The 15133-nt window shown below is 41.3% G+C and overlaps 1 protein-coding gene across 1 annotated transcript in view; it reads left to right on the top strand.

The window, feature by feature from the left end:
• The window catches only part of uvrag (UV radiation resistance associated gene), an 87788-nt gene that overhangs the window by 14965 nt on the left and 57690 nt on the right, over positions 1–15133 (top strand). The window contains exons 7-9 of the mRNA XM_072374389.1: positions 1340–1445; positions 5615–5741; positions 13891–13975. Of these exons, the coding sequence (XP_072230490.1) occupies positions 1340–1445; positions 5615–5741; positions 13891–13975 (318 nt within the window). The remainder of the gene's footprint in view (positions 1–1339; positions 1446–5614; positions 5742–13890; positions 13976–15133) is intronic.

Here is a 15133-nt window from a genome sequence, read left to right as displayed (position 1 = left end):
AGCAAAATGACCCAAACAAGCTGCTAGCCTTTTAAAAAGAGCCTCTTACACTAAAGCCACTCAAGAGGCAAGCAGGAATCTAAAAGAAAACCCCATTCATGTCACCCTTATGACCCAAAGCACAATCCCCTCTTCCTGCCTGCAATAGTCCAATTTCTGCTTTTTTCTTATGAACTCTACCAGAAGTGAGACAACATCATCAGCCGTTTATTTTCGGGTCCCATACTTTTTTTTTCTCCATGTCTTCCGTGTAAGTGTCTGTTTCAAATTGGATAAAATCTCATCAAACCAAACTATTTGGTTGGCTTCCTCTGGAAAGAAGAACATTCATCACCAGAGCAGGAGAAGTCAGTGATGTTTACGGGTGCCTTTGCGGTGCTGAAGGTAATGTGAAAACAAACGGAGAAGCTAAAAGATGCGGCAGCAGGTCTCGTCTGTGTATGGATGCCACTGGGACATTTAGCTCGATGGAGATGATCTATCACTACCCTGACAGTTCTTTTGATAATTGTCAATAATTTGATTGTTTATTTATTCTTTTTGTCTGTGGCCTGTAACTCATTCCCACCATCTGGGATTGTTGCTTGTGGATGAGTTTAGTCCCATGGGTTGAGCTGTGAAGGTTTTGTCTATCTTTCGATACACTCTGGACTTGAAGCAAACATTCTGGAAAGTTAACCGCTCCTGTGAGTGATGATCTAAATAATGTGTTTGGTTGTCATTTGTGTACTGATGTTGCTGTTCCCTATTTCAGTGTTGACTGCGACATGGAATTTGGAAACGGGCCTTTGCTTTAATTAGTGACCATTTTGAGAGTCTTTGCTTTCTGGAACTGATGGGTTTAGGTCTGTTGGACAGCAATTGATCCCACACTGTACTGCAATTAGATCATTAGAAAAACAGTAGGGATTAAACTTTTTGTTTTCGTTTATGCTATTTCGGAGCTCCATCTGTCTGTTCTCGACTGTAGCCTGATTATTGATATTGGGAATGTTCTCATTGTAGCTTTTGTTCATTATTTAACGTCAAAACTCTTCATTAACTTCTGCAGAAAAAGAAACAAAGAGGGATAACAAACCACTCTGCACAATGACCGTTCCCCACATGGGAACAATCATAATTCACATTGTGTCATATAAACAGTCACAGTAAACATCCAAGCTGAGCAGAATGAATTGTTGGTGCACTCATAACTGACTCAATTTTTATTCAGCTAATCAATTTAATGATCTCTTGGAAATGCAGTTTCAGCTCAGAGTCGCTCTTGCGGTCCAGTGTGTTGTGACACAATGAAGATTGTGACTTTGCGTTCTCTCTCTCTCTCTCTCTCCCCCTGCAGGCTTCACACAGCACAGAGAGCCATCAAGCAGACCCAAGTGACAGTGCAGAGGATTGGGAAGGAGATCGAGGAAAAACTGAGGACGACGGCGACCTGCACTGTGCGGGTGAGCACGGGCGAATTCCTGCTCATCAGCAACTTCTCATCATCTGTGTTGAGGCAGCTCCTGGACCTTTCTGTCAGAAACAGTAGACGTTATTTAATCAGCTCACGGCAAACTGCAGACACGAAAAGTTTAAGCGGATTTGTACTTTGAGAAAACGTATACGGATTATATGATTTTGTCAGATATGTTTTCTGAGAACACAAACTGACACCACGGAGCAGTAATTGCTGTGATCAGCAAAAGCAGGTCTGCTAGTTTCTCCACTAATAATAAGCATCCTTTTGATTCTAACCGACATTGAGATTTTATCACCTAGAGCCACGTATGTAATTGCACCATTAGGCCCTGTGAGCTATCATTACAGCCTTTGAGCAGCATTTGAATTTTGTTTGCTTTCATGGCCCAGCTGAGAAGTAGAGAGAGCAATATCCCCACTGGCTCAATGAAAATACTTTGCAACGCTTGATCACTTATTTTCCATAGCCGCTGGCATTGTTCTTTCATCAGCTCATGGTGTGCTGAAAAAATGGAAAGCTGAAGGGAAATTAGTGGCTTCAGAAAACATATAAAGAGACATGCTTTTTAAAAAAAATTGATGTTTAAGCACACAACTGACACCACAGAACAGCAATTGCTGTAATCAGCAATAACAGGCCTACCGGTTTCTCCAGTAATAGTAATCATCTGCAGACTGCACTGTGCATGATTCTTGCCAGGATTCGAAAGCCTCTACCGCTCATAGTCTTAGACGTAATTGTATCATAAAGCAATGTGAGATATCATTTTAGCCTCTGGGCAGCTACTGAATGTTTTCCTGGCTCAGCTGAGAAATGAAGCAAGAGCAATACCCCACTACCTGAGTGATAATGCTTGGACCACAATCCTCTGCTTATGTATCTACCACCTGTCATATCCTCAACTAGGATCCACAGCAAAGTCCACAGAACATATTTAACATTTTTGGAATTGGCAGCCACACAGCTGTGAAAACGGAACACTGATCCCAGTTTCGACTTCGTGTTTATTGTAAACGTTCACTTCAAAAGCATCCCCTATCTTCTGCTGTTATAAAAGTCCTGGGGCTGTGGCGCTATGCTGTTTTCATCCTCCAGGTAGACTTGTTCTTAAAAAAAATCTTTTTCTTTTTTTTTGGCCTGGACTTAGAAAAACATACCTTACATGGTGAAACTCTTGGCGGCTGAGATGTTTTGTGTCCACTGAAAATGTCAAATCTTTAAAAGTTTCTACGTGCTGATGCAGGGATTCCCAATTTAGAGGATTTCCGTGCCTCTTTAGTGAGCCTCTTTAGACAGCTGCTCCAGCTGTTGCTCTCCATCAGCTTTTGATATGCCTCATTTTTTTGTTCCTTTCTCCAGACCTTCACCCTACCTATTAAAGCTGCTCCACCAGCCTGAGCTTTCCCACTAAAACATCCAGGCTCCATTCTTTTAGCTACAAAGGATCCCTTTCAAATACTTGTCTCTGATATTTCTCTCAGTGAGACATTCCCTGAAACCCTTTTCAGGGCTCAAATCAGCTAATAAATCACATAATCCTCGTCTTCTACCTTTCTGTAAGAGCCCTGCAAGTTGGAGTGAGGGGAGCATTGTTAGGCTCTTCTAAGGGTTTCCGCCTTTTGAGAGCTCTGTAGTATCCTTATGTGCACATCATAGTGAGTCTGGATCAAAGGGAGGCAAAGTGGAGGCCACCAACCCCAGCACATGGCCCTTTCACCCTCTCACCCACTCTCTGCCATTAATCTGCTGGGTTATAACATGCCCCCCCTTCCTCATGCCTGCTGCTTATTTACTCAGCTGACCCACTGCTGTTTGATGTTCAGTAAGAGTCTGACAGACCCTGGTGGTGGCTTACAGTCTCTCTCTCCTTCACACACACACACACACACTCGCATGCCTGTGACCCACTTGTCAACTTTGCCGCTCAGTGAAAGTGTAGGAGGTTGATGGTTCGTGCCAAAGCCAGCGGTGGTTAACATGCAAGTATCAGGGTGCGACACAGTGGAGATGGAGGCTCTATCAGTCGTCTCCCTGTGACGGATTCCACCCTCTGTTCTTTCCTCAAAGCCCTCAGAAAACTTCAAGAGGAGGCATATCTGTTTAGTCAGATTCACGCTACGATCCCAATCTAAGAGTGTGTGTATGTGTGTGAGAAGTCACAGTCCTCACTTGCAGGGTGCTTACAGAATGAATAACAAGCTCGCTGCTTGCCAAATCATCATTATCTCTCTCAGTCTTCGGTTTAAATCCATGTTTTTGTCTTCCAACTTATATTACAGAAACATGTCTTTGCCATGGGTCTGTTAATTATGTCTTTTATTTCTATTTTAGTGTCTTTTGAAGTTATCCGTTCATCCCAACATAATTTTTTTTCATTGCCTGGTACTTTTTAACCACAAATTGTTCCCCTTTTCCCACATCCATCTGCCCATAAATCCTTGTGCAGTTCCTTGTTAGATAGTTGGCCTACTCCAGGACTCCCCCTCCCTGCCAGATAGAGATGAAGCTGTGAAGCCTGATGGAGCCTTACCCGATAGAGAGGACAAGCATTTGACTAATGACTCTGAAGCTTCTGCGGGTCAGGGAGCATTTATATAGGAAGAAGCCAGATCTTTGGGTAAAGAGACTCAAGCTCTTAGAGTTGATGGGTTGTTTTGTGGTCTCTCACTCGCTTCAACACATTTATATGTGCCATAGATTTCAAAGAAGAATGTCTCTCTTCACAAGCTGCACACAACTTCATACAGTCATTTAACTCATATTCTCTCAGCTGATCCACAGAATCAAGCCACAAGCTACAGACTCCAAATTTTCCAGTGAACATATTTTGTACTTCCTCTGCTGCCACTCAGAACACATTCCTTACTGTGATAGCACACTGATAATGTCACGGTCTGCATCAGTTAAAAAAAGGTCTCGTCTTGCCTGCCTGACTTGATGTCTTGTCAGCTTGAAGGTAGGCGTAGGAGTTTCCCCAGTTTCCAGTTTATACTAAGATAAAGGTCTCTCCAGCTTTATATTTATGGAAATAAACTCACAATGATAAAACGGCACAATGGCAGACAAAGGGCACAGTTCACACGCCGCTCTGCTCCAACACTATTTTATTAACAAGTTTAACACCAATTAATTCTAAACCAATCATTAAAAGTAGATGAAAAGAAGATAACGAATCTTGAAGCTATTAGTTGTCAGTGATCCTGCATACACAATACTAAGGTTGGGAGCATCACCCACACATCTGTTGTTAACATCTGTAATTAATATGCTTTTTTTTTTTCATAGTTCAGCCCTCACAGGTGTAACACAACCAGAATGTGAGTGAGGGAGCTGTATGTTAAAAAAATAGAATAAAAACAAACCTTGTATTAACACATATATTCAGAAGGAAATCAATCTAATCTACCAGAAAGAAGTTATAACACCTGGATGATGGAAGATTTCCGTCCAGCAATGCAGCTTTTGCTTGAATAACTAGCAGAGTTTGTTATAATTACTGGAAGAAACCAAAGTTCTGTGTGGTGGGTCGCTTTAACGAAGGAAATGTAAACCTTGTAATAAATCCGTGCAGCTGCAACAAGTTAAAATGTTGAATGCAGAATATGTAAGACTCGTAAACATCTCATTACATCCCTATTAACAATTACATTTCAATCAACATGCTAATGTTTCTAAAGATGCTACACGATGTCAAATCCAGGTGTGACCCTGAAGCTCTTGTTCTCACGTCGTATCGGATCACCTGCTTGAATGTCAAAAAGCTGGAACTTCAGACCACTTAACTTGCAGCCAGCCGTTCCCAGGACCGGGGCTCATTACTGTGGAGTTTCACCATTAACCCTGATCTCAGGGCTCAGTGAGAAGTTTTTAATAGTCTGCTCATATTCTATCTTTCTTGTCATTAGCTGTTGACGGTGGATTCTGGACTATTAAGGGTGAGCTCTCAGTGGATGTGTATTAAATCAATGAGACGTGCGATCAGCTTGCAAAAACAAGGCTTGTTTCTGAAAGGGCCAGTAGGAATTTTTGGGGTCCACACAAACTGTAATAAACTTTGAATCTTGCTGTGACCACATGCTGAACATTTTCTCTCATCCTCCCTCTCTCTCTGTTTCCTCTATTATTTTCTTTTTTTTTTTCTTCTTTGAGCAGAAGAAGGAGCGGGAGTGCATGCAGCTGCGTATAGCCGTGCTCCGTTGTGAGCTACAGCGGCAGAGGAAGGCGCTTGGCAGGGAAATAGACATTCGACAGAAGGAGAGGGCACAGCTGCAAAAGAAAGGTAAACTGAGTTGAACAGCAGATTAAATCCACATAGCCTTCTACTAATCAGCTTTTAATGTTGAGAAACCCCCTCTTCAAAAGGAAATGGAGTTTTGCCTCAGTGGTTATGCATTGATCCTAACTACTTTGCAGCACACACAACACAGGCATGCATTCATAATTGCAGAGAAACATCAAGTGTTTAAAAAACAAGTGGACTTTACCCGCAAACAACTTAGCGGGCAAAATGAAGCATTTTTTGATCGTCTCTTTAAGTGTACTCTTTCAGCTCAATGCTACTCCTGGAGCTCACAAGAACACACAAGTGGGAAAGGAAATGAAAGGCACTTCTGCAACTCATTTTGCTGTCTCCCATGGTGCTGCATGACTCAAAAACTTGTGGAAGAAGACTTAACACAATAGTTCAAACATGTGCAACTAATTCCATGAAATTCGCCAGCGCTTTTCATTATTTCCCACAAACGACTTCGCTACAGCTACTGATTGTAAGGAAAAGAGAATTTAAATGTAGCTATGACAGTTCGGCTGTTTTGTTTATGTTGCAGACAGGACCGGCCTCACCAGGATGTTGTTATTCTGGCGAATGATAAAATTCATCTCAGGTTTAGGAAAATAGATACATTATCTGTATTATTACCCTCCCAAAATGCGTGCATTTAGTAATGTTGATAAAACGCTGTCAGTAATTATTGAAAAGTTTAGTTAAAGACTACTCACTTCGAGTAATTATTTTTGTTTTGGAGACTTTTAGTTTTCAACAACTCAAACAGGTTTTCTGACAGCAGCAGAAGGGTCGCATGCCCTTTATTACACATTTGATAAAGGTCCCGGTCAGAGGACTGGAGACTCAACTCAAACACGATGTGCAAACTATAAAACCCACGGCCGTGGTTTTGGCAGTTTTTTCCAGGCCAGTTAAACAAGAATGTTTGTGCACTGCCGTAACTTACCTTGTGAAGTCGGCAGCTCGTGGCTTTGATGTCTGGGAGCAGAAGAAGATTTTTCTTTACTGCCATGGTTTCTTTCAAAAGAAATTCAAAATGCAGTTTTATTATAGCTTGGCAAATATATTAATTACTTGAATTCTTTGGATGTTCAGTAGAGAAAAAGAACGCTCCTCTTTCAATAAGAAATTAATCTGGCCCTTAACACATCTCAAAATGAGATATTGCTTATCAAACTGTGTGATGATTTATTCATTTGATAAAAAATACGCCAAAATGCAAAAGCAGTGTGTTAAAAACTAAATGCACCCCATGATTCGGTAGCTTGTAGAACCACTTTTAGCAGCAGTAACTTGGAAGTAATTGTTTTCTGTATGACTCAGTCTCTGACATCATTGCAGTGGAATTTTGGCCCACTCTTCTTTACATTGTTTTTCCAGTTAATTGAGTTTTGCTGGCATTCATTTACCCACAGCTCTCTCAGAGCTCCACCACAGCCTTTGAATCAGGTTGAGGTCTGGACTTTGGACCAGCGACTTCACCCAGTTTCAGCCAAGCTTTAGCTGTCGAACAGACGACACACAGAGGAGTCCGTGGTGGACGTTCTGTGCCTGCAAAACAAGCCCACATCATCAGCCCTCCACCACCGTGCTTAACAGTTGGTATGAGGTGTTTGTGCTGATATGCTGTGTTTGGTTTTCTCCAAACATGCTGCTGAATTATGACCAAACATCTCCACTGTGGTGTCGTCTGTCTAAAAGACTTTATTCCATTGTTCCAGAAGTGGTTTGAGAAAGAGAAGAGGCTTTCTCTTCTGTACTTTCATTAACTTTCTGGGAACTGATGATTTGTGATTGTGTCCCGATTCCTAAAACTATAGAATTGAAAGAGGGTATACTGTATATATCCTATTAAATCGCTGTATTTCCTAACTTTTTGCTTCAGTACTTGATATACTACACAGTGACATCTCCACCTCAGGAGGGCTTTAGCACTTATGAATGAAATCAAATATCGTAATAGCTACCACATTAAAATGCTACTATAATGTTCAGAACAACGTTCTTAAAATGAAACTTGTTCCAACCCAGATTTCCACAATGAAGTAATAGAAATCTTCTCATCCGATTGTCAAACATCAGCATTGGTGTTTTTCTTGAAGGAGGCTTGTCTCATCAGCTTGCTGTTTGGCCAGAGGGCAGGGCACTGAGCCACGTAATGTTAATGATTAGCATGTAGTCTGCACATAGAAACACACACACATAAAAAGAGAGCACTGATATAGACTGTGGGAGAAGTTTCCTTTGTGCTGCGACTTTAAAAAATGGCCGTTAATCCTCTGCCTTTTTAACTGTCACCACTCGGTCTACAGCTGAAAGAACTCACCGCTTTACTGCTATGCAGCTCTTTCATGAGCTTTTTTTCAGACCGGACAGGTGCTTATTAAGAAAAAGACCTTTTAGCGGGTTAAAAGGAAAAAAAAAAAAGGTAAAAAGGTAAAGAAAATTGGCATGCTGCAGCTGAGTAGGCCTATGTGCTTCAGTCTTGTTGTTTTTTTTCCCAGACTTGTAAATCAAAAGCCAGAAGCCATATGTGGCTTCACTCTGCTTTGCTTGAACCTTGTTCTTTATCTATTCAAATCTGCCCAAATACATTAATCAATTACATGAATGGAAAAAAGGATCATAAGTTACAGACAGAAAACCCGTGATTGTAGTGCTTCACAGAGCAGCCGATGTTGTGTCTGATTTCATTTGGATTGGGACCATATAGTGCTTCTTTCATCTGATCTCATCTTTCACTTTGGAGACGTCTATGATCTTATCGAAAGCAGGTTAATTTTAGATCTCTCTCTGGACATTTTCTTTTGGCTGGTCCGTCCAAAAACACACAAATATGATGAAGAATAATTACTCGATATAAAACAATGGAAATGATGAGATGTATCGATCGATCAGCCTCAACATAAGTGCAATTACCAGTCAAAGTAAATAGCATTAATTACATCATTACGTGACACCTCTCAGTGGGATGAATCAGGCTTTAAGTGATCAGTAAGTTCCTGAATTGAGATGTTGAAAGCAGCATTGATAATCATAAAAAAAATCTGAGCAAATTAGGCGGCTCAAATTACGATGGTGAGACAGAACACTTCCAAAATGGCAGGTATTCTGCAGTGTTTGCAGTGCTCAGTAACTCCCACTCTGGGCATATGTGCATTAAAACTGTGCCATGGAGCAGTGGAAGAAGCTGGACTTACCTGATGGATCATTCACATTATGTGGACAGTCGGCTGCATCTTTTACCAGAGGAGGAGACGGCAGCAGGAAGTGCTGCTAGAAAAAAGGCAAACCAGCACGAGCCTCCGGGAAATGCTCTGCCAGGAAATCTCGCATATTGACAGTCATGTTGATGTAACTATGACCCGCGCTCCTTACCTATATATTGTTGTACGCCACAGACGCCCTGTCATGGCAGAAGTATTCTCTCAATGCGGTGGACTCTCTCACCCTGCCACAAAAACGGTTCAGGAATGCTTTGAGGAACATGACAAAGTGTTAAAGGTGTTGACTTGGCCTCCAAATTCCCCAGACCTCAATCCTATCGTCCATCTGTGGGATGTGCTGGATAAACAAGCCCAATCCACGGAGGCCTCAGCTCACAACTTACAGGACTTAAAAGATCTGCTGTTAATGTATTGGCGCCTGATACCACAGAACTCCCTCAGAGGTCTTGTGGAGTCCATGCCGTAACAGATCAGAGCTGTTCTGGTGACACGGGGGGGGTTCCTCCACAATATTAGGCAGGTGTTTTTAATGTTGGGACTGATCGGTGTATGTGTGTTGATGAGATTAGAAGCATGTGTTTAATTTATTGAATTTTTCACACATTCCAGTGTTTATTAGATCCAGGTATCTTTTTAGGCGTTATTGATAGTTTAACAGTGTGTGTGAATATATTGCCGTGCTTTACATCCCCAGCAGGCATACCGTATCGGCTTAATCTCCATTCTTCGTCACGCTCTTTAAGATCTCATCCGTAGCCAGCGGTGTGGTCTTCCTGCCTCTCACACATTCATCAGGCCCATTAGCCAATATCTCTTATCCATCTTTTATTCCCTGTGAACCAGCTTCTCTCAAAACAAGTGGCCCAGAAAACCCAAACATACTACAGGCTCTGCAGGTGTGTGCGTAAGCTGGCAGGAAAAGACGAGATGAAGGTGTTCACATTTTTTTGAAGTGCTTATTAGAAAGTCGCTGCAGGTTTGTTGATGCTGTGCTCTTCCTCTTTGCCATCCTGGACAGTGGTAGTATAATAAATACGAGAACATATCAGATGTCTAAATCACCCTGATGACAGATCAACGAGTAGCAGTTCAATGCTTGCTGAGTTACCACAAATCATAGCAGCAGTCCAAGAAAAACTTTGGCTTTTCCTCTCCAAATGCACCAACTTACAATACATTTACTGTATGTCTTTCACCCAATTTAGAACAGGGCACGTATGAGCATGACCACAGCCCCCCCCCCTTTTTTTTAACAGCTGTGAGTTTACAATGAAAGTAGTTTTTTCGTCTCCCTGAAATGAATCAGTTTGGATTTGGTGGGGTCACGCTCTTGTCACAATTTCCTCCTGTCTAATTTCCCTCCTTCCACCATGAGCAGACAACATAAATCACGCTTGTGAGCGGCATTTATTGTACGTAGCAACGGTAGTTATTCTCACGATCTGCCTCACAGCCAGGGCTCCTGACCAATAAATGTCAGAAGCTGAGTGTCTCAAGTGTGAGGAACTTAGTTTTGTGAAGGTGTGGTGTGTGGAGGTACTTGTCACCTCAGAGAAAAGGTCTCATATTGAAGCTATCATCATTAGGGCTCCTTTTAGCAGAAGCTTGGCTTTATACATTGACTTTTCACCAGCTGGCAGCCACAGAAGGTTCGACAGGTACTCCTCCTTGTGGCTCAATAGCCCACCTTTCTATGGTTCTTTCCCTTTTTTTTGCCTTTAATTATTCTTTCCCCTGACACCCTCCTCTGTCTGTCACGGTCAAAGCTTTTAACACGTAGCATAGAGGAATTTGGATTCAAAACCAGGCTACTCTGGTGGAATAGTTTTAAACGAAAATGAAGACATGTTCTTTTTTATAACATGGAACACTTTTATGGATCCCCTTACCATTTTCATAACTATTAAACTTTCATAGTGCATTTTTTTCCCCTCAGACACCTGTATAATATATTCCTTCGAAGGTATTTAATAAGTGATCCTCGGCGCATTTCATGGGTAGTTTAATTTGATTCTATGGAATGCACGACTCTCTCATGCCCGTCTTTTATTTTCACATCTTTCACTGCTGAGTTGAAGGCTGCATGAAGTAAGTGTCACTCAGTAATGATGTCATGAAGCGAAAGTTAATGTCTCAATACACTTAAAAAGTTTCTGAAGATGATCAGATTGAAAATGTATTTAAATTGTGTTTTTTTTTTGTTTTTTTTGCTGCATTTGTCATGAACATCAGACTGAATTAGAATGAATTCGGGCCATTTTGAAATAACCACTGAGGAGGCCTCAGACAATTTGACCAGAATGTACTTCATGTTGGGTCTATTAGAGCTCTTTACTGTTCAAGTGATAACATTGAATCTGAACACTGGATGGAGTCACTCCTGTGTGTAAACACTCAACTAGACTCAAATGGGTCGAGGCGTTTTGCACACGCTCCGTAGTTTTGCATCTTTTTATATAAAGAGTAAAGTGTAGGTGTGCACAAATACACCTGAATTACTAGTGAAGCTGCTCTCATTCACAAATGTTACTGTTTCTTCTGTCAGCCGGCTGCAATTGTGCCTGAAAATCAGCCCATTGAGGCTATTTCTCTTCTCATGGATGCTTAAAGCCTTTCCGGGCTGTTACTCTGCTCTTATGAAAATCATCAAAGAACTTCAGGACACCTGTGCAGTGAATTCAGCTGTACTTATGATGAGCGTTGCAGCATTGAACACATCTCAATCCTGTGCATGTGCGATAAGCACGGTGTTCAGGTGCTGCGTTCGCTGTTGGATTTCTTTCTGAAGTCCACCATCTGCTGCCAAAAAGACGTCTCTGTACGCTGGCTTAGGTCCACAATTAGAAAAGCTGTGACTGATTTATAGATGGAGCGTGATTTTCTCAACATCACATTCATTAAAAAGCTACTTCGGGAGATTTGTAGTAACATGTATTTTAAGTGGAAGTGTATTGAGAAATGCACAGACAGAGGGCTTCATGTGTACTGCCATGGTCTCTGCTGTGGATTTTCTTTCCATACCGTCCCACCGTACAGACTGGAACAGGTTAGCGGGATGAAAGGATAAGGAGATTGATGCACAGAACAGATAGGACTGATATGGGTATTACATGAAAGCAGTAGTGCAGCACAGGCCAATGTTAAAATATGTTTTGGTGTCATCACTCACTGCAGAGGGGTGGGTTGTCTGATCTCTGGCTTATCTGCTATCTGTCTTCCCAGCTGTTCTGATAGAGATGTTTCATAGTACCTCTGTTTTCTCAATCACTCTCTCACCTTATACCCTTATGATACAAGAAGCAGGCATGTAAATGGGAATATGTGATAACAAGTTGGTCCTCTGATTCATCTCATCACATGTGGTTTGATAAGCTTAAAACGGCTTAAAACTTGTTTTGAACCATCTGCTGTCAGCCTATCTGACTAAGGATGGATTACATGCTTAATTGAACACCAAATGGCCACACTTTCAAAAGCACCTAACACCTTAGTGATCCATTTATGTTGTGAGAGCTTTTTCTATCCATCTAACTTTTGAGAAATGTACTTTTTGATTCCTCGTGACATTTTGACACCTTTCTTAATCTAGTGTGTCTGTCTGGTTATGCAAGAACATCTGTGCACATGTGGATTATTTACAGACCAGAGCTAGTGCTGAAAAGTGTGACATAAGTTTCACAGAACAGTGAAAACTTTTGTAGTTTGGGCTACTAGATAACAGAAAAAGTAAAGCGCTCCTTTTTCTTTTATATTTAAACTGTACTCATACTGACCTCTGTCCTCTCTCAGTATCCCCCACTGTGGCTGCTATTAAATGTCATGCACTGCATAATTATGACAAAAAAAAAAGTTATGTCATGGTATATGCTCCTTGCAATAGCGTGGCCTCAAATAATTGAATTTGTTTGGTAGTTTGTTGGTTGTCTTTAAGACATACTGTACTTACAGCTTCTATTCTTTCTCACATAATTGGTCAAAACTGACAAATTCAGAATCAATAAAAAGGTCTGAATCAGTTCAACTGTGATTCCTAATATACCGCTGCACAGTTCGAAACGGATTGAAGAAATATGGCCCTTTTTATTAAGCCCATTTCTTTCTCTTGTCAAAACCTGGAGCTTATATTACCCATAATTAAGCGTGATTGCCAGCATTTAGGTTCAAAGCCCTTGGGTGTGTAGAGATTAATATGGTGGCGAACGACTTGCCTCCAGCAAAAATGTCAAGCAGCTTCGGTTCTTTCTGACCTCACACCTACAGATGGATTGGTGGATCATTAGGCTCTCACAGTGAAGCTGGAATATCAGCTAGTTGGTGATTAATTTGAAATGAAAGCACATGAAAAGTACCTTTTTTTTTTTTTGAGGGGACCAAGTTGCCTTGTGTCACCTGAGTATAGAGATCCACTGATTCGAATCCAAAAATCATGGGGTCACAAATGATGGGGTTGGCTGCCTAAGGGAGACCTCGCCACTGATTTCTGTGGTCACAATCAGAGAATAAAACTTATTTTTGGTACAAACAGAAATACTGGGTTACATTCCAAAATTGTGCTTATTATTATTATACATCGTTGAGGTTTTGTGCCGCATTGAGCTTGCCTGTATTACATTTACACCACTTCCTTTTTAGAGGCTGTGTCATCACTACCACTAACCGTTTCTTTCTAATTTTATGTACGTGCCCGCTTCTGTATTTACAGCCTGACAAATCCTGTAATCTGTATACATGTGTTGTTTGGTTTTATGTGATGTCAAAAGGAAATGGTTTGGAGCTGATCAAAAATCCTGTTTGATCTTGTTTGATAGAGGAAGGTCGGCAGCCAAACTCAGGCTCACCTGGATGCTCGGAGGTAACAAATAGGAGAACACAAACCTGATAATTTACGTTTTTTTTTCTGTCTCTGTCTCTTTCAGAGGATGTGTTTTCTGCTCAGCACGAGAGTCTGAAGGAGGAGAAAGAATCCTTGACTAAGTTGCAGAAGGAATGCACAGCCAAGAGGTATGTGTGAAGCTGTAATTAGCTCTTGCTTTATTTCTGCCAGAGACGCACGCTAAATGCATTCATCCCAGTCAGATCGTCGCTGGGACTACAAGGCTCAGTGTGTTTCTAAATCATCTTAAAAAGTAAAAAGATTACACCCTGCTCCTGGCATCTCACTTTGCTCTTTCAAAACAAAAAAGATGTTTTTTTGTTGCTGGCACATCCTTTTTAATTTGTTCTCAAAAAAGAGCGAGCGCATTTTGCACAGAAAAAGCCCTTTGGCCGGTTTTTATCTTGGTATGTGTGGAGATGTTTGCGGTGACTGCAAACCCTTGATGCAGCTTTGTTTATCTGAAATGTGCCTGACAATCCCAGTCGCTGTACCAGAGTTGTGTGAAGGCCAGAAGGGGCAGAGAGAGACCCAGCGAACAGGAAATTAATGCAGACACTTCTACATCTGCCTAACATCAGTTCCTTGGAAATATGTGTTGTTTATGTGCTTAATGGAAGCTCTCCTCTCATTTAATTTTTCCTTCAGCATTTACCCTGAGAAAAGTTGCATTTAACCATGCAGGCATTTTCTAAGCCTTTCACCAAGTCATGCATCTACTTTCCTGCACCTCATGAAGAGTTCATCTCACAAATAATATCACATGGTCTGCATTTGTGGGATCTTTAGCTGTTGTAGATGTGTTCTTTTCCCTTCTGGAGCCTGCTTGAGTTGTTGAGCCTGTTCTGCTTTGGTCACAAGTATTAGAAAGTACACATGTACATTTACTTAAGTTTGTACTTTCTTTTAACTGTATGGGATGTGCATACAGGCTTTTGCAAAAGTCCTGAGTCTTGAGCCAGCCCTTATTTCATTATATTTCTCTTGCAAGGAACCAGAGTTTCTTCTAATCTGTTAAAGTGGTCTCATGCCATAAGTCTCCAGGCTTTCTGAAGTTGTAAAAGTTTTCCTTTGGACATTGGCTGCTTTTTCATAAATCTTCTGTACAGTCCTTGTACCCTTTTCAGTGGAAGGTATTTTTTTCCCCCCATTTTTTTGTTTAGCCACGTAGCACAGTTCTATGAATCAATCAAGCATTAAAAAGGAAGCCTATCTCAAGGGCTGAGCCAGTGTTGTGTCGACCCATAACAGACAAATGGCAAAGAACCAATTTCAAATGGTGTCTT

This window comes from Leuresthes tenuis, unplaced genomic scaffold (genome assembly GCF_036924035.1).
Source record: "Leuresthes tenuis unplaced genomic scaffold, fLeuTen1.0.hap1 SCAF_21, whole genome shotgun sequence".
In the NCBI taxonomy this organism is placed as follows: Eukaryota; Metazoa; Chordata; class Actinopteri; order Atheriniformes; family Atherinopsidae; genus Leuresthes; species Leuresthes tenuis.
This window is presented reverse-complemented; position numbering and strand designations above follow the sequence as displayed.